This window comes from Necator americanus, chromosome V, assembly GCF_031761385.1.
Source record: "Necator americanus strain Aroian chromosome V, whole genome shotgun sequence".
NCBI lineage: Eukaryota > Metazoa > Nematoda > Chromadorea > Rhabditida > Ancylostomatidae > Necator > Necator americanus.
In genome coordinates, this window is record NC_087375.1 from 25,531,823 (window position 1) to 25,559,703 (window position 27,881).

The following is a 27,881-nucleotide window of genomic DNA, read 5'->3' on the forward strand; positions in this document are numbered from 1 at the left end:
AGACGATTTCTGCTACTTAGGCTACATGCTGAAGAACAACAGTAGCTCTGAGAGTGATGAGAGAGCCTGTTTTGCAGAGGGAGAGGGCCTGATTTGCAATCAACTCCTTGGCAAAGTGTTTGTGGTCAACTCCTACCGCTCGCAAAGTCAAGCTGCGAGCCCTACCTATCTAGTGCTCGTTCTATCATAATTTACAGATCAGACAAGTAGGCAGCACCATCTACAGTAATAGCGAAAATCGAATGCATGAAACCGAAGCTGTTAGACGTCTGCTTGGCTACTTTTGGCCTATGGTATGCAATAAAGGTCAATGTGGTGTACCGGTGGATAGCTTGTTGAAAGTATCAATATCTGACACCGCGGTCGAATGTGGATACAGAAAATCTTCTTCGCTTGTTCTTTCTCATTACGAGGAGACCACCAGACCGCCTTTTTTAACGTGCTCTGAGTATTCTGCCGGATTCAAGCTGGAAAGGCCTCCTGGGTGAAACTGGAAGTTTTGGACTGAGATGGTGAAAGAGAACCTGAAAAGGCTCCGCGTGGAAAGGAAGTTCAGGCGAGACGCAAGTTTTCGCAGGATATGGAATAGCGACAAACGTAATGATTCTGTGTTAGCTATTGCTGAAGATCGAGTATATTGGGCAGAGCAATGCACAAGGACGGTACAATTAGAAAAGATTTATTTATTTATTGAAAACACCTACGGGTGTGCCATAAAACAAAAACAAGAAAGATCAGAGCTCGCTAGAATTTCGCTTAACCTTTATACAACAAGACTGACACTTCTAAGCATAAGAAGTGGTGGGTTGGGAAGTAATTCTCCTGCTACAGAAGGTGAGAAATCCTCACACAAGATCCTTTTCCCAGACCCAGAACGCTACGATAGATGAACGGATACCAGGGTTTGGGTGACTATGTTAACCTCGAAAGGAGGAATCCGTAAAAGACTTTGGGCGAACAGGTGGGGGGATAAGCGCAAGGGCTCACCAACTTTATCCTTGAACGGCTAACCACCACTAGGAAAGAATAAGGACTTATTGTAGGGAAGAATTTAAAAAGGATCATATCAAACCAGAATTAGAGGAATCGCTTGCCCAAAGTCGCCTCATACCGCCTCACGGAATGGTAATCCTAGGATTAAGAATAGGATAAATGACATAAAGATCGTGATTTGGAGAAGGTTTGAGAGCATTTCCATTACACACTCGCCTTGATATAACAGCAGAAGAAAACCAAGATAACATCTTTCCAAAAATCTCAAAAGTTTTGTTTCTAAACCGATACCACGTGGGTATATCTAGTTGCATTCCGAACAATTAACAGTTAGTATAGAATCAAAACACTCTTTCCTGCGAAGAATTAGTCGCTAAAGTGGAACAGAATCCAAAAAAAAAACTTGCTATCTTATGAGGTGTATTCGCAGTGCAAATTATTGATATGATTTTTGGATTTTTACGACCGAGAACTTCTTTCAAGCGCTCTCGTTCGTGTGCATATTCAAGGAGATAGCTATACACATTAATAGCATCTTAACACAAACTGATTTAAAAGAATACATTTCTTTTGGTGGAAAGAAGATGGAAATTGTGTGTTTAACTGTCAGCACTTTTAGTATCTTGCACCAAATTCGCCCACCTAAGCTCTCGTTGCGAGACTGTCAGCAGTGCTTCAGAGTGCTATTAACGTCCTTCTTGTCGTTTTTTTTTTCGAAAAGCTTCCACTTTGCTTCCAGTTTGACACATAAAAAGGAAAAAAACCCACACTACTGATAGAAATCACAACTGAGGTTGGTTCTTCTCTTGAAATTTTGCCCCAAATGTGAAACTTTACATTATCTTTTCTGTTGGAATATTTTTGACTTTCTCACTTACTGGGAATTAGGATTTCTCCTGTCCACATGGGTACAGACCTACCTTAAAAGGTCGAAAAGGTTTCGAACTTCCGCATGACAACGATATTGAATCCTCTTAGGACTTGAAGCCTTTACTTCTACCTATTGATGAGATTTAAGCTTAACACAAATTTTTTTGTGTGAATTGATTTACACATACCACATAGTGACTAGTCTACTACTAGTCAGTTTTATACAGTTGTTTCGCATGTTTGCAATGTTGAAGCAAAGCAAAGGATTGTTCAAAAGACGTTTCTGTTTTTGCAAAGAAAAACCGTCACAAAGAAAAAAAAACGAAAAATTATTTTAAGCAATATTTCTTACAGACTTTACAAAACTCTCCTCCTCTTGCCTGTAAGCAAGTTATGAACTCATCACCGACATGTTTTTTTTTCAATGTATCTTTATCTAGAACTGAATGAAACAAAATTATCATCTAGATGATATCACCACAAAATAAGCGACGCCGACAAACGTAGGGCGTTTGTTAACGTTTTTATGTTATTTCTGTTCACAATGTTGAGAAATGAAAGAAAAAAAAACACATACAGTTGGACGAGTCTTTCCACTGGGCTTGTCTGTCTTTTGATCTTTAGGGATTACTCGTGGTACCTCGAATATGATCCAAGGGCTTTCCGGCCCTTCTCCTCCATCCGAAGAACAAGTAGCTGTTGCATAAAATGTTGCTTAAAGATTTGCAAATATTAACAAAAACTAAAGGCTAACTTAGAGAGAAATTTATTACACCTCCTTGCTCAAGCTCAGTAAAGAGTGATTCACCCACACGGGGTGGCACTCGCTTGGTGGAACACTGAGGTGAAACGATTCTTCTCTTGCACACATAAACCTGAAATTTTCTAATAATAACATTTCAATGTTGGACAAATCGCAGGAACTAACGGTGCATCCAGCATCCTCTCCAGGTATTTCCTCCATTGCTAGCGGCTCGAAATCAATGTAGATTTCCGTTGGAGAGATGACAGTTGCTTCTAAGCTTGTGGGGTAAAAACGTGGCGCTGAAGGTGAATGTGCAGAACAGATTAGAGAATAATCAGGTAATCGCAGGACAAGATGGAGAACAATTTGAAACTGTTAAATGTAACTCTTCTGTCTTTATCATCCTGCTGAGGAACCCAGAAAAAAGATCATTACATCCATCTTAAATGTTTGTGAACAAACAAAACTGCTTTCTCTACTAGTAGTTCAGACAAGACCGTAACGACCAGAGTTAGCTTTGTCAACTTCTCTCTCAAGGCAAATAAAAGACTCATCGATAGAAACATATATAAAAGATTGTTGCTCTTATGTAAAGAGGCATCCAAAACTAAGCCGCTAAATATCGGCTAGTATTCGCAATCAAACATGCAAGGGTACATGTTGCAGAATTCTCATTGAATCTTAGAAGATCGGGAACAAAGACTAGAAAAAAGGCGGAAAGGAAGAAAAAGAGAACGATTAACAAAGTGCGTACAAATTATGCGAAAACCTCAGATTGCAAGGTTTCAACGAGCATATGAAGAAAAAAATCTGTTAATGAGAAGGTACTGAGCGGTTTATTTTTTAGTTCGCCAAAATCAGTTGCTAAAGGGTTTACATCACATGAGCTATGAGGAGTTTACTATCAAAAATGTTAAAAATGAATCAACTTTTGTTTTAATGCTAATTTTCATCGAAAGCGAATAATTTTTTAGTTTCTCATTCTGAAAAAAAGAAAAAAGGTGTAAAGACGACAACGATGCAAAAGCCAACAAAATTCTGTAGCAGTAGTAATTTAGGAATGGAAAAATAAAATTAAATGTATTAATAAATAAATAGAAGTAAAATATATATGTGAAGGAAGGACGGAAGAGCTATGTCTGAAATAGAAGTAAGGCATAGCTCTTCCGTCCTTCCTCCACATATATTATAGCATAGGTGAAGTTGAGTAACTCATCTCCTTAATTAACTGGTGGAGAGCCAGAACAAACGTTTTTAGCGAGAGATTATAGTTCTACTGTTTTATTACCAGCGCAGCTAAAAACACATAGGTGGTTTCATAACGATAAAACCGTGGTGAATAATTTCCATGTATCCTTACCTTGCCAGGACTCGTAGTCAAAGCTTCTCGCGATGAAGCTTCTACGAGGCAGTCTTTACGCCGATTTGATGCTTTACTTCACATACATACACACCACCCAGACAGTATTCAAGCACTTGACAAAACTAAGGTCGAAAATTTAGGATGCAGTCCTAATCCCGGCAGATTAGCGAATCCGGTACTGGTAGCTGCTCCGGTTTCACGTTCACCACAGAGTGATCACAGGTAGCTGAAAAAGGACCACGTTGCGCGTCCCCATGTCACGGATAGCCAACGGTTTACATGATCTGACGTTTAAGGTTATCTCGATTGTCATGCGTGTCATTTGATGTTAAAACATCACGCCGTGACAACTGTTGGAGGAAACCAGGAGGAAAACATATACCTTGAGTAATGCTTTCAAATTGTGTCTAGATTATTCCACGCGATGGGGATAAATGAGAACCTACCTACGCCCCCTCGAAAATGAAAAACAACGGGACTCAAGGTGATATACCTCATGAGACAACCTCAGCGGCATCTGGAAGATTACTACCTGCCACACACAAAATCATACTCTCAGCTGAAACATGAACATGATCCGCCCCTTCTTAGGGCTACTGTCTACTTTCGCAAATGTTCCCATGTTTCCATGAGTCTCACTGAGAGCTGAAACCTCGCGCAGAACAATTAAAGTCTACTGTTTTACTTCTTGGTCTCTTGAAACAGCCGGTTTTTAAACCCATATTATGAACATTCACGTTAACTGTTGGTTGTTAGTTTGCATGTGACTGGAAAATTTGATGTTTTCTTAAAGTCTGTTTTACGAACATTCCATTGCCTTACTCTTGAAGATTAAAATGTTGTTCCTCTTAAAGATTTCTTCTCTCCAATAGTATCGCTGTAGTCAAAAAAAAAACAAAACAACAAAATAAAAACATTCATCGCATTCATCTAGTTTCAGAATTTGCTGTTAAATTCTGAGATCATTTCTACATTTCTCATCATCGTCTCATATATACCCAATTTCGTCAAGCATAATGTAGCTAAGAAGATAAGGAGTGGAAGGGAATATCGAGTGATGTCGCATCGACTGACTGTTGCTAAAGCGCCCTCTGTTTATATCATTCGTGATATCCGTGGGTGCAGCAGATTTTGGTGCAGCAGATTGCATTACACATATCAATTACCACATCATTCTCTGAATTACGAAAAAAAACCTCACTGCAATGATAGTTTTCCTGCACATTATCCAACACCGCGAATGCCCCAGAGACATAACTTATTCTTTGGAAATGCCGTAAGGTTGTCTCGGTTACTCAGAAACGATTGACGGCGGATCTCCAATAAATAAATCTTTTGCTGTTTGATCAGGCAAGACATCATCGGAAGCAGGATGGAACAGATCAACGTTTGCCTCTTTACACGCACCCCAATGAGAGAGTAGAGGACAGTGTACGACGTAAGAAGGCCACGTAGGACAGTCTACGACGTTGTTAAGAAGGTCAGCCACGTACGCAATTGCGTATGCAGCTTCTCTCGAGACGCCGGAACTACCCATCGCGCAGTTGATGCGGCGGTTTCACTTCGATTCCAACTGCTGCCTCCACTGTGCCACTCAACTGTTTTCACCTGACTATATCACCTCATTGAAATCATATCATGGTGCCATTAAGATTATCACGGTAGCCCCATGCTATCACCTGCGCAACAGAGTAGCCTGATTTCTGGAAGTTATCACCACTATCCCACATTAAATCAAAGCGAATGATGAAGTTGGAATGTATCACGAATGCAGGGATGTGTTCCGCAGCTTCCCACCCTTGCCTTTCTCGTCAACACTCAGTCCATTGTCCCGTATCGACCAATGTCACCGTTATGAAATCGTTATATGACTACTGTATCTATCGATTGCCGTATTTTCCCAACCACTTGCAGATATTTTCTATTGAAAAGGCATTCTAAAATGTTAGGCAGCATTCGGATTCCCATACATTTGCAAAAACCGCCTTTTCAAATATGAAATGACTTGAAGACTCTCTACGTTATCTCCAGATCAGTAGAATTTCTCCTCTTTCATGGCTAGTCATTTTTGTTCAATCAGCGACTAGTCACCTGAAGAGTAGGTACTTGGAATAGGTTGTGTGTCCAAGAAAACTTCTGAATTTGAAAATTCTCAGCAATACTTTAAGTAAATTGCTTTTAGTTTTGTGCTTGGAGGCCGCTTCCATACCAAATTTTTAGCAGCGTGCAGTCTCTTTGTTAGAGATGTCTAAATATTCTAGCTGGATGCATTATTACTAAATTTTGATTTTCTAAGAACTCCTCAATTGAAACCTTAATAAAGCCATCCACTGCGGACAATTATCAACGGAGCAAGGATCTGAAATTCTTGACTTGATTTTACATCCACTTTGTGAGCATGAATATTGTTGAATTCTATTATTTTTTTACAGGTTATAACCACCGCTACAATTGTATACTTGGCATTCCATACCTCTTAATATGTTACTTTCACATGACGTCTAAGAGATGGCCGCTACTTTGGCACCATAGTAGAGGGAGTCAATTTTGAATTTGTTATCCACCATGTGAACATTACCTCTGATCACTGGTAGCAGGTTGGTAGTAGGTGATGTTTTTTTGTTGCCTGAGCTGTGTGATAGATATTACGCCCTACCTTCTTTTTTGAGGACAATTTCTATTTTTGCATGACTCAGTGCTGCACCGTCGGATGTCGCTTCTACTGTGACGTGAGTCGTTGAGGGTCGTCCCATCTTTCCCAATGCCTAAGAACGCACTTCCAAGACAATGATAACGTTTCAATACTAAACTCTCATACTATGGTATTGTTGAGCGTCGTGAATACAGTTTGCGAACCATCCTCCGGCAACACCCTGAAGTTTGTTTCTGAACAACCTGTATTTGCAAACATACATCGATCGTATCAAGAATTCGACTTTTAGCAGTAGTAATTTAGAAGTGATTATTTTCCGGCCTTGTATTGTACCAACAAATAGTTTTTTTGCATTTAGCCATGACATTTCTCATACTAATACTGTTTCTTGTTACTGATAAGGTGAGTGATACTTGATGGGTAGAAAAATGAATTACTTGAATGTGATTTAAAAACAAAAAATGAGAGCAGAGAAAATGACGAGATCGAAAAGGGAAATCATGTTCCTAAAAATGTCATCTTTCTACGCAGAAATAGGATTAGGGTGTATTAAGTTGGTCCGAAAGTCTCGCACCAAATTCCACACTTATTTCAAACAATTATTACTTTATCGTCCATTGATATCAATCAACAAGATAATGACCATCATGATCCATTACGTATGTCCAACGCTTCGGTGGACTATCAATTCCGGAAATCCACAGCTCTAGCATCCGCGAGTAGAAGAGGCGCAACAATCTAACTTTTCGGGTCTTTCTGATCATTGAATGTTTCCTCTAGTAGATGCTGGTTCAATCCCCTGATTTGGCTAATTTTTTTTACGCTTCAGACGAACTATGTCCGCCAGTTTCTGTAGTTGAGAGGAACAGACTTAAGTGTCTTCTCTTCTCTTCTTTTCGTCCGATTCTTCTTTTGGCTGCTTTGGAAGTGGTACGCCACACGAGCGCCAACTTTTCTGCAGTGTTTGATCAACATAGAACACCTGACTCTCATCAACTGTAATGATTTCAAAGAGAAAATCTTGTCTGTGTGGGCGCAGAGGGAAAGACTTGAACTCTTGTCGCTAGCTGCGAGATACTTACTTGATGGGTGATCCAAATCGACTTCACTTCTGTAACCCAGAGTTTGAAGACGTCTGACAATTGTTGCATGGCCGCGAACAAGTGTGGTCGACACTTCACATTCGGGTCGTCTCTGAGGGCGTCAGACAAAGCTTAATCATTCCAGTCACTCGGGCGACCAGAGCGAGGTCGACGTTCAAGGGAAATATAGGTTGGTGCGTAATTAATTTCGGAGACGGACCGCATACTTCAAATTGCTATAACTCAAGTTAAACTCTATCAATCGAAATAAAAATTATCAGAATCTACACATCTTCTCCAACGAATTCGCAATAGATTTAAGCATTTGGTGTGAAAACTGAGATTACAGGAAAAAAATTATGGAAAGCTCTATCAACATCGTCTGAATTACTGAACTGTCGCTGATGCAAATGTGAATGAAGAGCTCGCAAAAAGTGACAGTATACTGGGGAAAGTGCCTGGAGAATACAGTGGATGAATGAGAACCGCTGTACCCAAATGGGTCAATTTTTGTCGGGTGATTCATGCAGTATGAGGTCTTGCGTTGTATTGCAGCAGAATCGACCCTCCTCTACTCACTACTGCAGGGCACAATTTTTGCAACTTTTCATGTATGCTCTAAATCACAGCTGTAGAATTCTGCTGTAATTGTCTGGTTTGGCTTGAAGTATGTATGGCAACCTTTACAGCACCATCAAACTGTAAGCATTACTTTTTGCGGTGAAGGTCGGGTTTAGGAAGTGTTTGAAGGGGCATCCCTATTTACCCACACAAATCCACGTTTCCTGTTATAGAAAAGAACCCACTTTTCATTTACAGTTATAATACGACTAAGAAAGGGCTCATTTTTCAACAGAATCAAAAGGTTAGAACACGTGCTGTAGCGTGCCAGACGCTCCTCTTCGGTCAGCTCATGAGGCACCCACTTTGGCATCTTCGTCACCTTGCCAATTTTCGCCAAATGTCTAACTACCGTAATATGACGTACGCCCAGGTCTTCTGCTAACGTCCTTGTGTTAGCTACCGGATTTGCTTTCACGGCTCTCTCCAGTTCTTCTTTTCAAGCGACGACCTACGACTGCGACCCAGTTTTTCTTTCTCTTTCTTCCCAGGTCAAAATCGCTAGAAGCGATTTTTTTTTTAAACCAGAGCTCCACTGTCTCCTCGCAAGGAAAATCTTACCCAAAAGCCCTGCTAAGGTTACGAGATGCTCCTGCCGCGGAGTGCCCCAATTTACTTCGGTAATATTTGTATTCGTATTTTTATTTATATTCGTAAAGCATGATGACTCGATGGTCGGACCGCCTCATGATTTTTCAGAACAATGGAAAAGGCCGGCCGAAAAAACTAGAGCGACAAGTACATACGCATTTGGAAGAGCAGACAAAACCTACAAAACGGTATGTGTTGTTTGCCTTGAGACGGAATAATTAAGAATAAAAAATTGTTTTATTTACACATACCTCGAAAATGAAATTAATTTTGCACCAACCTATCTCCTGACTCGAATCTTTGGAACAAGAGGGCGACAGTCCAGCGGGGTATCACATCTATCTTGAACGCAGCACAGATATGATCGGTGGCATCGGATGCGTTGTGGCTTTGCAGGAATTCGTAGTATACGATTCAAATTTGACTTTGATTTGTCTAAGTCATGATTGAATACCAGACAAATCCGTGCCCTTTCCTTTGATATAAGATTCTAGATTCATTCTTTCTTATTTTACTATACTCATTACTGAAATATTTAATTCAAGACCTCTAAAATTTTGTATCGAAGAGTTTCGGATCAACTTAACACAGGGTGGTCCGCACGAAGTGTGACGGGCTATGGAAATTCCGGAGATGCGGTGTTTCCTTGAGCCTAAGAAAACGGTCAGGACACTGACTGGACTTTTCTGCAAATTTGGGCCTCAGACCACGGCGCAAAGAAGGCACTGGAGTGGTGTGAGACCAATGTTCCGGATTCCTGGACGAATGTGTTTAACCGTCAGGATCGGCTGATCTCAATTCTCTGGATTCTGCGGTATGGTCATTTTGGAGCAAAAAGCGAGTCCATCTACTTGTACCTGCTCTTTCAAGTTGCTGATAAAAGTCCTGGAGAAGATATGGTGCATAGGAGATGATCGCGCGCATCTTTAAAACCTACCGGAAGATGTTCGATGTTTGTATTGAAGCTGAAGGCAACAATTTCGAATATGATGTGTGAAATCTCTTGCACAATTTTGTGAGTATTGTATAGAGAAAATAACCCCTTATTTCGACTGATTGGTGTAAAGTTGTGGGTAGTTTTTTGTGTTCTTTTTCATATGGGTGTGTTTTGTTTTTCATGTAGATTACGAGCGCAAGCGATGTCATGCTCGAATTTTCCTAATTGTCTTGAAACCGGTAAAGAAAACGGCCTATATCGAATTTTCCCGGGGTACACTTGACAGGGTTTCACGTAGTCGTGCAAAGGTATACACGACAGGTTCAAATAGCGACCGATTGTTTGTCCGCTCGCTAGCAAAAGCGACACGTATGCCTGCACTCGCGTACGCAACGTACGAGGTTGAGTGCCTTGTAAGAGAATTCGATCGAAAAAGACCTCGTTTCAAGTACAGTAACGAAGACTTGAGTTTGTTAGGCTTAGACCGCTTGCAGGTAGATGCCGCGCGTTTACAGGGGTGACGCCTTTTAATGTATCTCGCAGGCCAGAAAGCCCGTTTGCAACGTCTTTCGGGACGATTAGGGGGAGTCGATCGCGATCACGCTCATACTCTTAATCTGTACCACAAACTCTATTTTTCATAGGAACTTTCCAACATTGTCAATTCCCATCTTCAAGGTTTATAAAAAGGATGAAAGGATAAATTCACTGGCGTATCAATCCGCTTGGGGTGTGCCACCGCGTTTTACTGCAATTCGTAATCGTTGAGATTTTAGAACGCATGTTGGCCTATACAATCACTTGCGAGGGCCAGCCGATCATCAGGTCAGTGCCTTTCCAAACACTTTATCGACCTCAGAGGAAAGAAAGGCTTTGTTTGCTATAATGCAGTTTCGAACCACTGACCCTTTGGCTACGACGGACCTCTAACCGAATGCACGACACGCCGACGCTGAGGTTTTATTGGGACGGATAATAGATGAGTAAGGTGAGAGGGAGGAAGACAAAGGCAGAAGGAAGAATGAGATCGAGGGAGAACCTAGGAAGACGGCGGTAGGGAAGAAAAAAGACAAGAAACAACAACAAAAACAAGAAGGAGAATCAGTGTTATTTTCACGTTTCTCACACGATAAAGTACCCATTTTTCGCCTTCATCAAACTCTAGTTCTGTCATAAATCGCAAAACCTACTACACTTTCGTATGACTTTCAAACAAAACAGTAAGAGATTTCATCGTTACAAAGACCAAATAAAGCTCAGAGACTTGAAGCAGTGAGTCGAAAGGTAGATGTTTCTCGTTTTAAGTGTGGATGTTCCTTGTATATAGAGGCAGCATAGCACGAATCTGACGTACTGAGGGAATCCGCGGAAAAGGATGGACTTTTAGGTTGTAAGATTCAGGTTTTCTTTCGCTCATTTTCGCTAAAAAAAAATCGGCGTGGAAACCGCTTTTGTCCTTACGACACACGTTGGAACGCTTCTCCATGTACTCCGGTCCTCTCAGCAACCTATTCATTGGTTTTACTTGAATAAGCTGATGAAAAGAACTCCCCGACCTTTACGTCCGATCTCTACGTCCTTCACTCCGTGAAATTCGTGGTATGCTGCCTTTAAACGAATCAGTGGCAACGGTTGTGCTTTTCCACAGAGATAGTGTTGGGATCGTGATCGTCTTACTTCGTTGTACTTCAGTGTAAAAGACATTGATCTTTGAATGGGTTTGCGGTCAATCAAAATTTACCCTCTCGACACGCACGGAATTACCCGTCATACAAATCGATGTAGTATATAGTATTCGGTGAAGAGCTGGCGAATCTCTCGACTTTTGTAGTCGAGAAAGGGTTTTAAACAATTAATGTTGTTAGAGAATCGCAAAATCAACTGCAATTCCAGCTGTAAATGATGTAGTAATTGTGACTTCCAAAGTGACTTGATCGTACTTCGTTGAAAAAGTTTGTTTAATTCTCATATGCAACGACGACCTTTTGTACCAACGTCACCATATAGGCGAAGGAAAGGATCACCATACCCGAGACGCGTGGAATTCGCAAAACATCATCGGAATTCCTCTCCTACCACTCAGAATTCTGTCCTTTCGTTTAAACATCATGAGACTACCGCATCAGGCAGGAATATTGCTCTGAAGTGGTGTCATATTTGATGCCAAGAAGTTTTACGTTGCGTTCTATCCTCTGCTGGGATAGTTTTGTTTCCATCCAATCGCTGGGTTTAGCGAAGCGTGTGAAGGCTACGCCTGTCGGAGAGCGGATCATTTTCTGTGAAGTTGTTCTCGAAACACTCGCCCTTCCATTACCACTTTTTTATCTTTCAGTTCTTATCTACCAGTGAAGTGGTTGTAGTGCGGTTTTTCTGTCACTATTCGATTCAGTTCTGTTCCCACGTCTTGCTAAGCTTCTGGTTTTGTTCTTTAGTTTTAGTTTTGCAAATAAGAGATCTTCGTTCTTCACGGATATTCGCATCTTATTTCTGGACCGCCTTTTGTTACACACAGATTCACATCCTAGATGCTGTATTCAGCTTTGCGATTTCTGCACCCTTCAAAAAGAGATCATCCTTTTCGCAGTTAAAATAAATAGCAGGTAGGAGGTAAATACTGTACTGAGTAAGTGAAGACGTTATAGAAGAGACCAACACCTGCAATGAATTCCTCAAATCGATAATATTTCACTTTGTTTGCAGCTGCAGAGTTACCAATGTTTACAACTCCAGCTGGCTAATTGCAAAGCAAGGCTAATTGCTCGATGCCGACGGGTATGCTCCAGCGTGCCGCTTAGCAGCATCGAGCTTCATGTCGTTTTGATCGAAATACACCTCGCTGCGGGTTACCACTACTTTCCAGTTTCGCTGTTCTCACGCTGTGGTGTGGGATTGTGGGGAATATAATGAACCTGTTCTTGTAAATGTCGCGAATCGAGAAAGAATCAAAATGTCGACTCAAATCTGAAAGAAAATAAGCGGAAAGCACGGCGACGTAAGCCCGAGAAAAGGTAAGTGCTGCATAAAGCACATATCTCATTGACAAACAAACAAATTGGCACCCTCAGTATAAGACCGATGCACATAGCATGACGATGGTGATAGAACGAACTCACTATGGTGGAACCACTTTTTCCACCGTAGGATAGGAACACAGTCAATCTTATGATTGTTGCAAATTGCGTAAGTATGATAAAGAAACAGCTTTGGAGAGCAGTGTTCAATGCCGAGGCTAAATCCCGCAAATCCTACCATTTACTCATGTGTTGTTCGCATTCGGGGACGATGGGCATAAGGTTGTGCAAGGATATTCAAAATCCAACTACATGGCCTAGTATGTAGCTATGCGTAAGTTTTCAGATTCGAACATATCATAAAAGTCCCATTTTCTCGGGACCGTAATCGAACCACTTTATAAAATGAATTTTTTTGTTAATCTTTCAACTGCGTCCTATTAGCTGTGAACATTGTGAAAAATCAGAACTTAATTTCACCGTGTCCCTCTCAATAATCTTTCGTTCTCGAGAAGTGTGAGAAGTAGCGATTCGTAATTATTTTGCTATGAATCAAGTTTGCATTAAACATCGCTGTGTTAAAAAAGACTCCTTCACTAGTATTCGCCCCGATCTGTTTCTACAGATTGCAATTAATGTGTGACTTAGTGTTATCACAAATATTTCAGAAGTGAACTATTATGATTAGTAAATTAAAGTTTCCTGATATTTGAAACATCTGTTCTGTTAAGAAGCTGCGAAAATAAAAACAGCAGAGGTTTCGTAGAATTATGCTGCTATGTTACAATCTATTTGAAGCTGCTACAGAACGTTACCGGACTGAGTACATGATATTCTCATTTTTACGAAGACCTAAGGTCCTCCAGTGCAGCACCACTCTATTTCCAATCACTTCGTACCGAAGGTTTTTGAGAGTAACTTCATTAATGGCTGACATATGAAGATCCTGGTAAACACCTAGAATACAACTACTTATGTTTTACATCATTTTCACTTTGAACCACTACTAACGTTAGTAGTTATAACTAAATGTTTTTTTCTCACCTATCTCCAAATAAAACCTTTGTTCCGCCGGGACATATGACTGATGGTGTAGAATATCTGCGACTACGCGGTAGAACGCCTCCTCATTTCCTACATAGTGTTTTTCCGATCCAACCTTAAGTAATCCCAAGATTTTTTGTGCTGCCCAATAAACTGGAAAAGCTAGTGCCTAATGATAATCCATTGGGTAGTTTTCTCAAACACATCATAATACAACCAAGTATGCTTTGTATTGGCGAAAGGCTAAATATTAGGTTGTTCGAATATAAACGAGGCTTTCGAAACTTTGCGAATTTCGAACAGCAATTTGGACAGTTTTGGTTCCATTTTGTTCCTGGCGTTTTCCTGTATATTTTACTTTCTTTTTTGTTTATTTTTGATTTCTGTAACATTTTTTTATTTCATAAAATTTTCTTATTTTATAAAAATAAATTTTTTTAAATTTTATTTTTATTTTATTGAAGATGTGATTTCGCGAAGTCAATGCGACAAATGGTTTCAACGCTTTGAAACTGGAAATGAGAGCTTAGAAGACGAAAAACACCGACGTCGTCCTCAAGTGGTAGACGACGAGTTACTGAAGAAGGCGATCGAGTTTGATCCGACACAAACTGCAAGAAAACTTGCCCTAGAATTCGGATGTTCGAATTCGACAATTTACGAGCATTTACATACAATCGGAAAGACAGATCGGTGCGGCAAATGGATTCCTCATAAGATGAGTGATGAAAATAAAGTTGTCTGTAAATCGAAAAAAAAAAATCGAAGAGTTGGGCTGGAAAGTTTTGCCGCATCCGCCGTTTAGTCCGGACTTGGCTCCTTCGGACTACCATCTATTTCGATCGATGCATCACGGATTGTCGGAGAAAACGTTCAACAATATCGACGAAGTCCGATCTTGGGTCGCATCATACTTTGACTCACAGCCAACCAAATTCTTTGAGGACGGCATCCACAACCTGCATGATCGATGGCGAAGCGTTGTTGATAGTTGTGGAGAATAATGTTTGGAATAAAGACTTGTTATAAAAAATTTTGTGATGTTTGAAAGTTTGAGTCGAAAGTCTCGTTTATATCAGAAGTACCGTTCAAAATCAAAAACCTGACTGCAACAGACAGACTCGATCGAAACTAAAACAAATCAGATTATTCTAAAATACATATCAAGATTTAGAGGGTTCGAAAAATAAGGGGAAAAATAATTACTTCACTGCTCTAAAATTACTTCTCCGGGGAGGTACTTCTGCTTCTTTAGAAATATAGGAAGAAAGAAATAGATAAGTAATTAGATAAAACATATGACTAAATAAGTAACGAACCGTTTATATCAACATGTCAACAGCAGGAAAACTGAGTGTAACGAACCTTGTCAGCGATATCCAACGTTATTGACTCTTCCCACTTATGTTCTGTGTATTTGTTCCGAAGAATTTTTATCTTATACCTAAACATGTTTTAGATAAGTTTTTTGGTCCATGGAGAAGAGGTGAGACGAGCAAACACGAATTAACACCAAAGAAAGTTCTCTCGAACTGCAGATTATTTAGAAGCAAGAGTCCAAACATTGGGAATCTTCTGTGATTCTACCTGCTTTGCTGCTAATAGCCGTTTTTAGGGGGGTCAGCATTGCCTTTCCTTGTTTAATCTTACTCTCAGATTGTCTTTTTACATGCAACAGTTTAATTTTTGCTTCTCTGAACGTAAAACAAATGTTCCTTATCAAGAGAGTATTGAAACATATAAGTTTAATATTCGTAATAAATAGAAAAATTGATCGTGAACAAAGAACGATGGAAAAGAAACTAACGTATAATTTCGAGATGCATCAACTGAAAAGTTCCATCTCAAATGCAAATGTCTTTGCCTTGTTTCTACTAATGTTACACTTATGCTCAGCATATCCATCATCATATCTTTCCCTAGAATATACCAGCAAACTTCTTTCGTTTGTTTGGTGAAATTTCGGACTTACCAGGTCCTCTATCCGCATAATATGACTCATACGTTGCTACTGGTATTTCTTTCCCATTTTCGCGCAGTATGCACTCGTAAGCACCATCAAAGTAATGGTTAAAGTGTCGCGTTATTGTTTCGTTTTGATCGCTCGAAATTCTAATATTGGGGGGTTTCTTTCTCTAAGAACGAACGTTTTAGCATGATTTGAACAACTTGAAACCACAGAAGACTTTTACAGAGGAGAAATAAGAGGGTAGAATAATTCGAAGTAATAGTCATATTTCAAGCTTGCTAGCATTCAATTATGTATCGGCGTTTGAATACTCCAATTTATAAACTGAAAAATCGAGACCGCGCATAAAGTTAGAAGAGTACTTGAATAACCAAATACAGGATAAATCTTGTTGGAGTATGAGTAGGTAAATCGGTGACATTATGATAGAAACAGGGGAAAAGAAGAAACTGATATCTTGTTGAAGCTTACTATCACCATCCTCATGGAATAATAAAAGTAAATATCCAACATTAGGAGAATTGTAAAAAGGTTATTTGCATTATGCGGTGTACACATGGATATACATATATAAATTTTTTATATGGGTATAATTTAAGGACGTGAAAATAAAAAAATTAATTCAAAAAAATGAAAGGAAGCAACCACTAGATTAAATTTTCAGCTGTGCAGAAGTGCTCACTAGACGTCTAGCCTTACATCCTCCTTTGACAAAGCTGTAGGACCCAGAGTGCAGTTGAGTGTTGGTATAGCCAATGTTTCTTAGGAAATTCTAAGTGCAAAGGAAAGGCAATTTGAAAGGATAATTAAAACAGTGTTTTCTTGTTTTCTTTGTTTACTTTTTGTATTTAAATAGGATTCGTCTTCTGTCTGCGAAACGTTCATGTAAAAGAAAGGATTTTCGACACAGATCACAACAGAAAAAAAATGGTGGTGCTTTCATTCTTTTTTTACGTCAACTGTACTCCCATATAAGTCCAGGATATTCGTTCTCTCCTACTTGGGTTCCGAGTCATGTCGTTCATCATTTTAATTTCCGGAACAAGTATGCATAAAAGGAGCATTCAAACATCTCCCTTCGTCTTAAGTTCACTGCTAGACTAATCTTTGCATACTCACATAGATATTTAGATGGCCCGTTTTGAATGAACGTGTGGCCCCTAGGATCTCTTCCAATCGCTCTTTTCCTCGCAGTCATCATCCAAGACGTCCACAAGTTCCATAAATAACGCTGGCGAGATTATGGGTCGTATTCAGCTGAGCTCTCATCCGTGCAGCGAACACATTAGCCCCTATCTTCCCCATCCTCTTTAACTTCCTCTTAGTTTACCAATCGCCAATTTCCTCACAATGGACTTGCTCATCTGTGGTTTGGTTCTGGTATATACCAGTCTGAACGTTCGGCTAAAACCGGACTTTAGACTTTCTGTAGTGTTCGCTTCGCTCCCCTTCACTGATCAACGAAAATCAATATTAGTGCCCTTTTCTGCGAAATGGGGCGGGTGTAGTGTAGCGGTTAGAGGTCCCGCTTCGTGCACGATCGATCGGAGGTTCGAATCTGCCCTAGTGCTCACCAAGCCTTTCATCACTCCGGGTTCGATAAATTGGTACCAGACTTGTCTGGGAGGATAAAAGCACTGATTTGACACATCGGTTAACCACCGCAAGTCATTGTATAGGCCAGTTACACGTTCGTGAACCTTAAACGATTCTGAATTGAAGTGAACGTGGGGGCACATCCCAAGCGGATTGATTAACGCCAGAAACTTTATCCTTTATCCTTTTTTTCTGTGAAATTAGACTTGTGTGTTTCTAACAATCTACCTTCATCTTTTTTATTAAAAATAAAGGTAGAAGTTTTCATAGTTTTCTTTCTAACCGCATCAGTTCTACATTTGGAGAATATTCAAACTTTAGCGTTTTTTTAGCGTTTTAGCGAGCGTAGAGTTTTTTTTTTTCAATGTATGATGTTTAAATGACGTGACTTCACAAAATGACGTGAAAGACTTTATCTAACTGATAAAGGTAACGTTCAGCGTCAGATCACGTAAACTATTCACTACTATTTAAGCAGCCGTTTGCATACATGTTTCCACTTTCTGAGGAAGGCATGCTACCAACTTGAGGCGGAAAAAACCGGAAAACGTAGAAGCAAATAGACACGCGGAGGAGTCATGAAGGAGAAAAACAAAGCGCCCAATGGCCACGGCTATGAAACGTCCCACGTTTACCTATGGAAGAAGGCGTCAGATACCTATGGAAGAAGGTGCGACGTGTTTCGCGGCATTGAAATGGTGCGCAACAACTTCGTGTGCATGCATGATCATGCATGATATATAATAACGGGCTTATTCTGTCACGTATGTGTGTCAGTCACCAAATTCGAAAAGGGGGTGGGCCGGCGTCAGATACCTGCAGAAAGGGTTGCGACGGGTCCAGCGGTGTCAGATTGGTGCGCAATAACTTCGTGTGCTTGACGCTAAAGATAGATGGTTGCAGCCATTTCATAGCCGTGGCCACTGGGCGCTTTGCTTTTCACCTTTATGACTCTTACGCGTGCCTATTTCCTTCTTCGTTCGCCTCAAGTTTGTAGCAAGCCGTTCTCAGGAAGTGGAAACACGCATGCAAACGACTGCTTAAATAGTAGCAATATGTTTATGTGATCTGACGTGGAACGTTATCTTCATCAGTAGGATGATGATTTTCACGTCATTTTATGCCAAAACATCATTCTTTGATAACTGTTCATAGAAAACAGCAGGAAAACCTTTATTTCACGTGATACTTTTAAATTTTGTCTATAATAATAAGGAATGTTTGAAGCTGAAGTTCGAATATTCTCCAAATGTAGAACTGACGCGTTTGAAAAGAAGACTATAAAATCTTTCGCTTATAGCTATAATATAAAAAAGGAAGAGAGATTGTTGGCGATACACAAGTCCAATTTCATAGAACTAATAACAGTCATATTAATTTTTGTTGATCAGTGAAGGCGAGCCAAGCAAGCACCACAGAAAGTCTGAAGTCCGGCTTTAGCCGGACGCTCAGACTTGTATATAATAACGGGCCTATTCCGTCAGGTGTGTGTGTTTGTGTGTGTGTATGTGTGTGTGACGGGTCCACCGACGTCGAGTTGTTGCCTCGATGCCAGAAAGCTATAAAATTGAGTGCGACGGGTCCCACGGCGTCAGGTTGGCGTCGGCGCCGGACAGCTATAATGTGGGGTGCTACGGGTCCTGCGGCGTCGGATTGGCGCGCCGGCACCGCTTACACCTTTATGACTCCCCCGCGTGTTTATTTCTTCGGTCGTCTCACGTTGGTTCCTTAGAAAGTGGAATCATGCATGCAGATGGTTCCTTAAATAGTAGCAAAATGTTTATGTGATCTTAAATAGTAGCAAAATGTTTATGTGAAAACCCATATTTCAAGTAATAACTTTAAACTATTTCAAGTAATAACTTTTTGTAATATGTTGCTAAAGACTGTTTTCAACATATTATAGACAAGATTTAAAATGCATGCAGATGGCTGCTTAAATAGTAGCAAGATGTTTACGTCAATGAAGCGAAAGCCACAGAAATTCTGAACGTCCGACTAATACCGGACGTTCAGACTTTCTGTGGCTTTCGCTTCGGTAGCGTTCACTGATCTTTCCGCCTTTCTAACAATACTTTCTTCTTCTTTTTGCATAAAATTAGGGGCAAGATTTCATAGATTTGTTTCTAAATGTTCCACATTTGGAGATTATTCAAACGTCAGCTTTAAATACTATTTCGATACCAACATAACACAGACACAACTTGAAAATATTACTCGAAGGATAGGTTTTTTCTTATTTTTCCCAACAGTTATCACAGAATGATATTTTAACATAAAATGACGTGAACAACATCATCATACTGATAAAGATAACGTCCCACTTCACATCAAGTAAACTGTTGGGCACTACTTAAGCAACGGTTTTCATTCATGTTTCCATTTTCTGAAGAAAGCATGAGGCAAAGGGGGCAAAAAAATAGACACGTGGACAAGTTAAAGAAGTGAAAAACAACGCGTTGTGTTCAGAGCTGTTAAATGGTTGCATCGTCTCATTCAGCTTTTGCGACATGCTGATGAAGTTATTGCACCAATCCGACGCTCCGGGATTCGTCGCACCCCATTTTATAGCTATCTGGCGTTGGCGCACCAACTCGACGTTGCTAGAATCGTCGTACCCCCTTTTTGGAATTTTATTTTACACACATGCAGACATACACACATATACTAATGTCGGGGCTGCTAATTCTGACTAGGTGCTGTGTACCCGGGTTAAACTTCACAAAACATCTTTTAAGGGCTCTTTGGGTAGTCAGTAGCTTCCTAGACGTGGCAGCGGTGTCTGCCTATGTCTCCATTGCATGACAGCGTCCTAAAAATAAAGGAACAGTAAAGTCCAACAGATGAGCACGCAATTCCTCGTCTTTCACGTCTGTAGGGTGTGAACGTTCCCCTTGTGCTCCTATTCGGTTCTTCCCTCAAGTCTTTCTCCATATTTGTAAGAGCTCTAAAGTAGACATACGTTAAAATTGTCGATGGTTATGATGCACGATCTGTGAACGCTTAATTTATATTGTTGAATCTCCCGTCGTTGACGTTTTTCAGTAACCATATTTCCTTTTTGTTTATCCGTGTCCTCGTCGGTATTCCTCGAGTTTCGTCCTCGTCTTATTCATTGGTACCCCTCGAAAAAATGGCTGTCGTTGGTGGAACGAAGGATTGAGAGAAATCTTCCGTCAACACGTATGATCCTTTTTTCCCAAACAAGTGATCTAGTTGAGTTGACATAGACTACGGGGATGTTACCAATGCAGCTATCCGCATCTGCGCCTGGTTGTGCCATCCTTAAGCATATCCCACCCCATCCTAAATAATCATCAGGTATAGCACAACCTATTCATCCGTTGGTGATCCATAATATGCAAAAATTCACGTCTCGACTGACCTCCCTGTCAACGCCAAGCGTCCACAGATCTTCTTTTACCACCTCCGTCAACAATTTACTTTTATGCATCGGCAGACCATTCCTGTTTAGGTTTGCGAGCATTCTCAAGACAAGCTGGACAGGGCAATTTCATGACTTTTTTGAAATGCGACCAAGAAAACAAAGACGGATTCCTACTACTTCAGAGGCCGATGCAAGATGTTGATGTTTCACTGCATGCGTCATCTGCCATGAACCATATCCACTTTAGGAACCTCTTCATCAAGGCCCATTATCTGCCAAAATTAGCTAAGTATTCGTCCAAGCAGCTTCTCTTCCAAGCGATCAAATTTCTCTCTCACCACCGCGGCTCGATTCTTCGATCCGTACACCTTGATCACCTTATTCCCGTTGATCTTCGAACTTATCGAGCGGGCGCCAGTAATTCTTCCATTTGTCCCGATCACATGCCAGAGTCCCCCAGTGGTACCTCCTTTCGCGTGGGACACGAAGAGCATCGTAATCAAGGCTCTGGTCCAACGGTTGTCCTTAAAGCGCATCACTTGTCCAGCCCACCTTATTTTGCTTTCCTTGGCAAACGCGGCGGCGTCTCTAATCTTCGATCGCTGAAGTAGGAGAGAGCTTCGAATCCCTCAGTTGCGTGAAACGGGATACTCCTAGCATCACTCCCTCGGGGCCGCGTATACGGGCCTTATTGATACCTGCACGTGGTGGCCCTGCTTTAAATAAACGGGATCAGGCGTTCGAGAGTACGCATTGGGAACGTACGAGCTATATAACCTGCACTGTTATATGGCGAAAGATTTCCATACCTTACAAAAAAGGTGCTGTTGTCCAGCACATCGCCAAAGCCCATAACCTGAAAGGTCAACTGCCTGAAGGAAGCATGGAAGCTTTAGCAACAACCATTCGTTTCGTCACGCTGAACTGCTGAACACTATCGAGTGAACTCCAATAAGCCGCTCTATACAGACTTCTGCGATATCTCTGTGTGCCTTTTGCTGCACTGCAGGAAACACGCATGAGAGATCGGCCCGTCATCAGCATCGAAAAAACACCATATACTGCGGCGATGCTGATGAGAACGATGAGAGCGCTATCGCGGAGGACGTAAACGTAAAGTAGGTGGTTGCGCGGTAGCTGTGAGGAAGGATTACAACAACTTGCTGGAGGAATCTGGCTCAACGTTGCCTTTCGTACGACTGCGCTATCGCGGAGGACGTAAACTCTGGATCTTAAGTGCCCACACACTTACGGAAACCGCCGAGAACAATAGTAAGGACGCATTCTATGATGAACTCAATGTGTTGATGTCTAAAATACCAAGGTGGTCATTGTCGGAATCGACGCAAATGCGAAGATGGGACTCGAACAGCAATGTGCTAGGAAAATGGTATTATCCAGCGCACGTCGGACAACGGTGACCGTCTGGTCGACATGTGCGAACAGACGGGCCTCATCATCGCTTCCACGTTTAAGAGGAATCATCGACGCCATCAGCTCACGTGGCAGGGGTCAACCCTTTTAATGCCTGAAGTGCAGCGCAAGAGGAAGATGAAGACCCTTAAGTTTCAGCTCGTCTACGTTCTGGCGAGGAACATTCCTCAGTCAGATATCCGAAAATCTAGAGCTATTTGGGACGTCACTTTCGACTCCGACCACCGTCCAGTTCTCCTCAGCTTCAAGATGCGGTTCCACAAGAGAAACCGAGGAGTTCCTCTTCAACCGAAAATCGACATGGCAGGTCTGAAAGACGATGAATGCAAAACAAATTTCCGCCAACGCGTGTCTATGTATGTTAGAGTTCGAACCAGAAGAAGCTTAGCGATGCGGATTCCTTCACAAAGTGCATCCAGGACGCTGCAAGGGAAACGCTCCCGGTTCTATTGGCGCGGAAGAAGTTTGCCTTTGCATCTGCGGAAACAAAATCCACGTACATATCTGTATGTGTCGCGTGCAGCGCTGGTGACTTCAACCCGGAAAAGCGTCTTAGAAGGAAGCGTCAACTGCAACGAGACCGTGATAACGAGTGGACGTCAAGAGCGATGGAGTTTGAGAAGGCGTGGGAGGAAAGGAACCCACGGAAAGCCTATGCTCTACTAAAACAGTATAGCGGCAAAATAAAAAGATGTTCTTCTGTCTTTAACACTGCCAATGGAGTAGCTGTCGGTAAAGCAACCCTTCCAATTTGGAGGGAACACTTCAAAACCTTGCTGAAGCGGCTAGCACCGTCAGCTCCTGAACTCGAACATGTTCATAGACCGACATATGCAGTTAACGAGGAGCCACAGATCGAGTCGGAGGTTCTAGTCTGTATTCGAAAAGTGAAGAATGGACAATCTGGTGGAGACGACGGGATTAGCGCAGAAATGCTAAAATATCTTCCTCCGTCTGGGATTCGTGAGATGGCAAAGATGATCCGTTCAATCTGGATAGACGAAAGGATTCCTGACTCGTGGAGACACTATCATAATTCCCCACCACAAGAAGTTATCCGTCACGGTCCCTAGGAATTACTGAGGAATCTCTTTGCTGCTATGTACAAGTTATTGGAGCGCATTATCCTGGACCGACTCACTAAATATCGCGAAGAAACAACGCTCGACGAGAAAGCTGGCTTTCGTCCTGGCCGATCTACGATTGACCAGGTGTTCATCGGAGAGTGATCGAAATCTGGGAGCGGTATTCAAAGCCAATGCAACTAGCGTTTCTGGACTTTGAAGCTGCGTTCGACTCTCCTCACCGAGGCCGTCTTCTTAACGCGTCCCGCGCCGATGGAGTGCCAGGAAAGTTCGTTCGGTTGCTTCATGACATGAATCAACGAACAACTGCTGCAGTTCGAACACCAACCGGGTGTACAACACCGTTTGAAGTGGTAACTGGAGTAAGGCAAGGGGCAGTGGCAGGACCCTTCCTGTTCAATTTCGCCTTCGACGACATTATGCGAAGAACACTCGACCAGTGCCGACATTGTCTTAGCACCATCAGGGTGCCCCTTGAGTGATCTCGAGTATACCGACGATGTTGTTGTATTCGTGGAAAGCAGTACGAAACTTCAACATGTTGTCAACCTTGTATCGACGCTGGCTGCAACCTATGGACTACGTCTATGCCCTGATAAATGCAAGCAGATGTGGATCTCTTAGAGACCTCGAACAGGAATCAGGGTGGACGGACAACCGATAGAACTCGTCGATGAGTTCTGTTACCTGGGCTGTACGCTGAAGAACAACGGTAGCAACGAGAGAGATGTTCAGCAAAGATGAGCTAAGGCCACTTCTGCATTTAACTCCTCAACGAAATGGCTGTGGTCGACCCCCATCACCAACGAAGTAAAGCTGCGAGTCTACCTATCCGCAATTCGCCCCATCATGATGTATGGATCGGAGACACTGACATCGGAGGGCAGCACCGTCAACGGTTATGGAGAGACTTGATTGCACGGAACGAAAGCTGCTCAGACGGCTAATTGGCTACGTCTGGCCTAGGGTATGCCACAATGAAGATCGTAACGCAGAAATTGATGAGGTATACCGGCGGATGACACGTGGAAGATATCAACGTCATCGGAAATGGTCAAAGAAAGTCGTCTTCGGTTCTCTGGTCATATATTAAGAAGACCGACAGATCACCTTGTTCAACGAGTTCTGAGGAATTTCCTGGGTTCGAGTTGCAAGAAGCCACCTGGCCGAAAACGGAAGTTCTGGACTGACGTGGTGAAAGAGGACCTGAGGACACTCGACGTGGATAGACGGTTCAGGCGAGACGTAGTGTTTCGCAGAATATGGAATAGCGACGAGTTGATTGGTTCTGTGTAAGCTCTCGCAGAAGATCGAGAAGGTTTGGCAGAGCTGTGTTCAAGGACGGCACACCTTGGCGAAGATGCGGATAATCGCGTCAGGCGATGACATCTGCCCGCCGATTAAGTCAAATAAGTCATCACTCTCTTCTCTTCACTACATCTTCGATGCTCTTATACGCTTCCCAAGCCGCTCGTCTCCTCCTGCCCTTACTTGTACTTATATTTTCAGATTATGTCTGTATTATGTTGGTATTGAAGAATTGTTTGAAGCTCAAGTTTGAATGATCTCCAAATGTGGAACTGACGCATTTAAAAAGAGAACTATGAAATGTTGCCCCTAATTTTATACAAAAAAAGAAAGTATTGTTAGAAAAGGGCACCAATCTAATTTCACAGCAAATGCCGCAACTATTACATTTTATCAATCAGTGAAGGCGACCAAAGTGAACGCCACAGAAAGTCCGAAATCGCTTAAGCCGGACTTATTCGTTCTATGAGCTGTTCTATGAGCCGATTTTGATATTCGATACTCCCATCTTGCAATGTTGCTCCAAAAGCCGGCCAATAAAACAAAACATCCAGGTTGACTACTTTCTAGAGACTTTGCGTAAAAAATCGAGCTCCACAATGCCGAATCATATTGCGAACTTCATGCCTTTCAATGCTCTTCTTAAGACGAAATCTTCCTCAAAGTATGCAAAATTTCTTCAACCAAGAATATTTCTTCACATAACGTTGAGATACCAATTGCTCTAACTGATAATGTTGGTATTCAATTAGTTGCGATAATCTCCATCCGCTTCACATCCATCGTAGATATGGTATACCTTTGGTATATCAGATTCTCAGATGATTTTAACCTAGTTTAATTTTTTGCCTTAGTTTTGATATACATCACAGTTGCCCGAATAATTGGAGAAATAAAATTTTGAGTCAGTGAAAACATATCATAATAACGGTCTATGGTAGGATTCGTCCAGATTGAGTGTCAACTTATGATGCACTAACGCGATAGATCCAATATGTTTGGTTGTCCTTCTTCCATTGCGGACACCTCATTTCAACGGTAATAGGTTTTTTATAAACTATAGTACGTGTATATTCTCTTCTGGCTGAAACGCAGAATTCAGGATGATAAATATTGTTCGTCCACTCAGTAAGTGCTTACGTATATAATCTTCGCTTCCGCTGATGGTAAATGTCGTTATAATTGAGATGAGCAATGTTAAAATCGTTGTTAGAGGCCTGAAAGAAACTGTACCTAGGAAATATCTCAATTCTCTATTAGGCGGTGAAAAGCCAGCAAGATAGTTGCGCACTTCTGCAGGTGGATTTTCGAAAGTTTTCGGCCTGTCTTTTTCTGGAAATTCCAACATCTTGTGGCCGTTAATCTTGGTTTTATTAGACAACAATTAAATGTTTTCTGCCTAGAGACCAGCAATCATCGACGGCAGAGTGATGCGAGACCTTAGGATCTCGGTCACTGTCGAATTTCTAGGTTTTCACTAGCTTTTCGAGTGCATAGAGAAAGACGGAAAAGCAGCCAAAGGAGTTTCTTTTCAATCAAATGCGGTCACTGTGATGCCATTATCCTCACGATTCATTTTCAAGTCACTTTATCATTTGTGTTTTCACCTCTGTTCATTATAAAAGGGAAAAATAGACTCGAAGTCGGCGACGACTGACCAAACTCTTCAAACTTGGACGAGGTTTTCTTTTACAATAAGCCTTTAGGGAGCAGAATAAGTGATAGTCGGAGATGGATAGCCTGCGAGAGTATGGTGTGTGGGAAATCGTTCTTCAGCAAGATTCTTCTTTTTTCTGAAGTCCTTTTGCAACACTGTGGTAAACGCTTTCCTTGAAAGTTGGGATGAGCGTCGAGGCTGCTTCTCTCAGGAGACATTCGTGAGATCTTGGAGCAAAGCTACGAATGTTATAGCACTGATCCTCTTGTATTGCTCGAGAATTATAAAACTATAATGCTAAGGTTTCGCAGCGTCACATTTGTCGTTGATCCTATTGCGAACTTTGTGCCTTTCAATGCTCTTCTTAAGACGAAATCTTACTCAATGCAACATTTCTTCAATCAAGAATATAGGCTACACACCCTACAATCACTTACGCGAAGTAATATTTTTTTGGTTTTTTTTTCGTACTCGTCAGGTAGGTTTATTCCTCGTGCTTTCTTTGGCTTGTAGGTTATATGCTCGTGCACAGTCGACCGAAAGTTCGAGTCCGTCCCGGTGCCAACCGATACCTTCTTCCTTCCGGGATCAATCAGCAGGTACGAGTCTTGTCTGGGAGAGCAAAGAACAACACGTCGACTAGCCACCAGAACTCATTGTGAGACTGCACGGGCGTCCATGAAGCTCAAACCTCGAACGGTCCTCAAATAAAGTCGAGCGCGTAGGCGCATCCTTCTTTCTCCTTCATATGTGTGCTGAACGTTTCTACGTACATTCCGTCAGTGTTTTTTCTCTCATATGCATGTTATGTTCTCTGTGCAATTATTACATCCAATATTCCAACCTCACTGTTTTGCTGTCTCTACACGTTTACTTCGGCACTGTCTGCTGTAATTTCTGTGATTCTTTGTTGTCACACTTACACGAACATGCGGAACATTGCATCCTCTTGAGAGGAAGCTCATATCTCTGCTGCAGATCTGCTCAATTAATACATTACAACTACGACTATGAACATGTCATATCTGTTTGCTATAAACATATGCACTTATGAGTAATGAATATTGGTCCAACTCGTACATAACTACACTTACATTTTTACTATATCACACTAAATACTCCCAAAACGCATAAGTCAAAACTAAATCAACATGCCAATTCGATGGAAGAGTGCGAGGACAGGGAGAGCAAATAAATTAATAAGAAACAGGTAGTTTCTCCGCGGCTGTGCACATTAGAGAAGTTTGGCCAGTTCACGGCAAGAGCGAATAAATATTGAAAAACTTGCGAAAGTTCCTGGATGACGTCAGATATGCTGTTGCGTGTGCAGCCAACACATACCGAAAAAGGAGTCGGGCCAACATATCAGGAACAACATCAGATAATGACATGGCTGGAGCTCTCATGCCCATTCTAACACCAGTCTGGAGTCCGGCTTTAGCGCTTTTGCGCTTCAGACTGGTGTTACTACTAGCGGCGCAACCCTAACAACAGGTGGTCTGCCAACATCACGATTTTGTGGCTATCAAGGTGA

At 41.6% G+C, this 27,881-nt stretch overlaps 4 protein-coding genes across 4 annotated transcripts; 3 read left to right on the forward strand and 1 right to left on the reverse strand.

Annotated features, from left to right (window-relative positions):
• Window positions 1-1,877: 1,877 nt before the first annotated feature.
• Window positions 1,878-27,759, reverse strand: RB195_015164 (uncharacterized protein; the record flags this gene model as incomplete). The annotated part of the gene is made up of 14 exons (XM_064205745.1): window positions 1,878-1,913; window positions 2,441-2,577; window positions 2,639-2,738; window positions 2,792-2,907; window positions 6,628-6,736; window positions 6,790-6,844; window positions 13,682-13,823; window positions 13,911-14,025; window positions 15,276-15,354; window positions 15,718-15,829; window positions 15,883-16,045; window positions 25,671-25,774; window positions 25,831-25,907; window positions 27,689-27,759. The coding sequence occupies 14 exons, from the start codon at window positions 27,757-27,759 to the stop codon at window positions 1,878-1,880; spliced, it is 1,416 nt and encodes a 471-aa protein (XP_064061626.1).
• On the forward strand, window positions 22,298-23,370 carry RB195_015165 (uncharacterized protein; the record flags this gene model as incomplete). The annotated part of the gene is made up of 2 exons (XM_064205746.1): window positions 22,298-22,653; window positions 22,821-23,370. 2 exons carry the CDS (start codon window positions 22,298-22,300, stop codon window positions 23,368-23,370), a joined length of 906 nt encoding a protein of 301 aa, XP_064061627.1.
• RB195_015166 (uncharacterized protein) lies at window positions 23,556-23,864 on the forward strand (the record flags this gene model as incomplete). The annotated part of the gene is made up of 1 exon (XM_064205747.1): window positions 23,556-23,864. One exon carries the CDS (start codon window positions 23,556-23,558, stop codon window positions 23,862-23,864), a length of 309 nt encoding a protein of 102 aa, XP_064061628.1.
• RB195_015167 (uncharacterized protein) lies at window positions 24,433-24,678 on the forward strand (the record flags this gene model as incomplete). Its single annotated transcript, XM_064205748.1, has 1 exon — window positions 24,433-24,678. One exon carries the CDS (start codon window positions 24,433-24,435, stop codon window positions 24,676-24,678), a length of 246 nt encoding a protein of 81 aa, XP_064061629.1.
• Window positions 27,760-27,881: the final 122 nt, after the last annotated feature.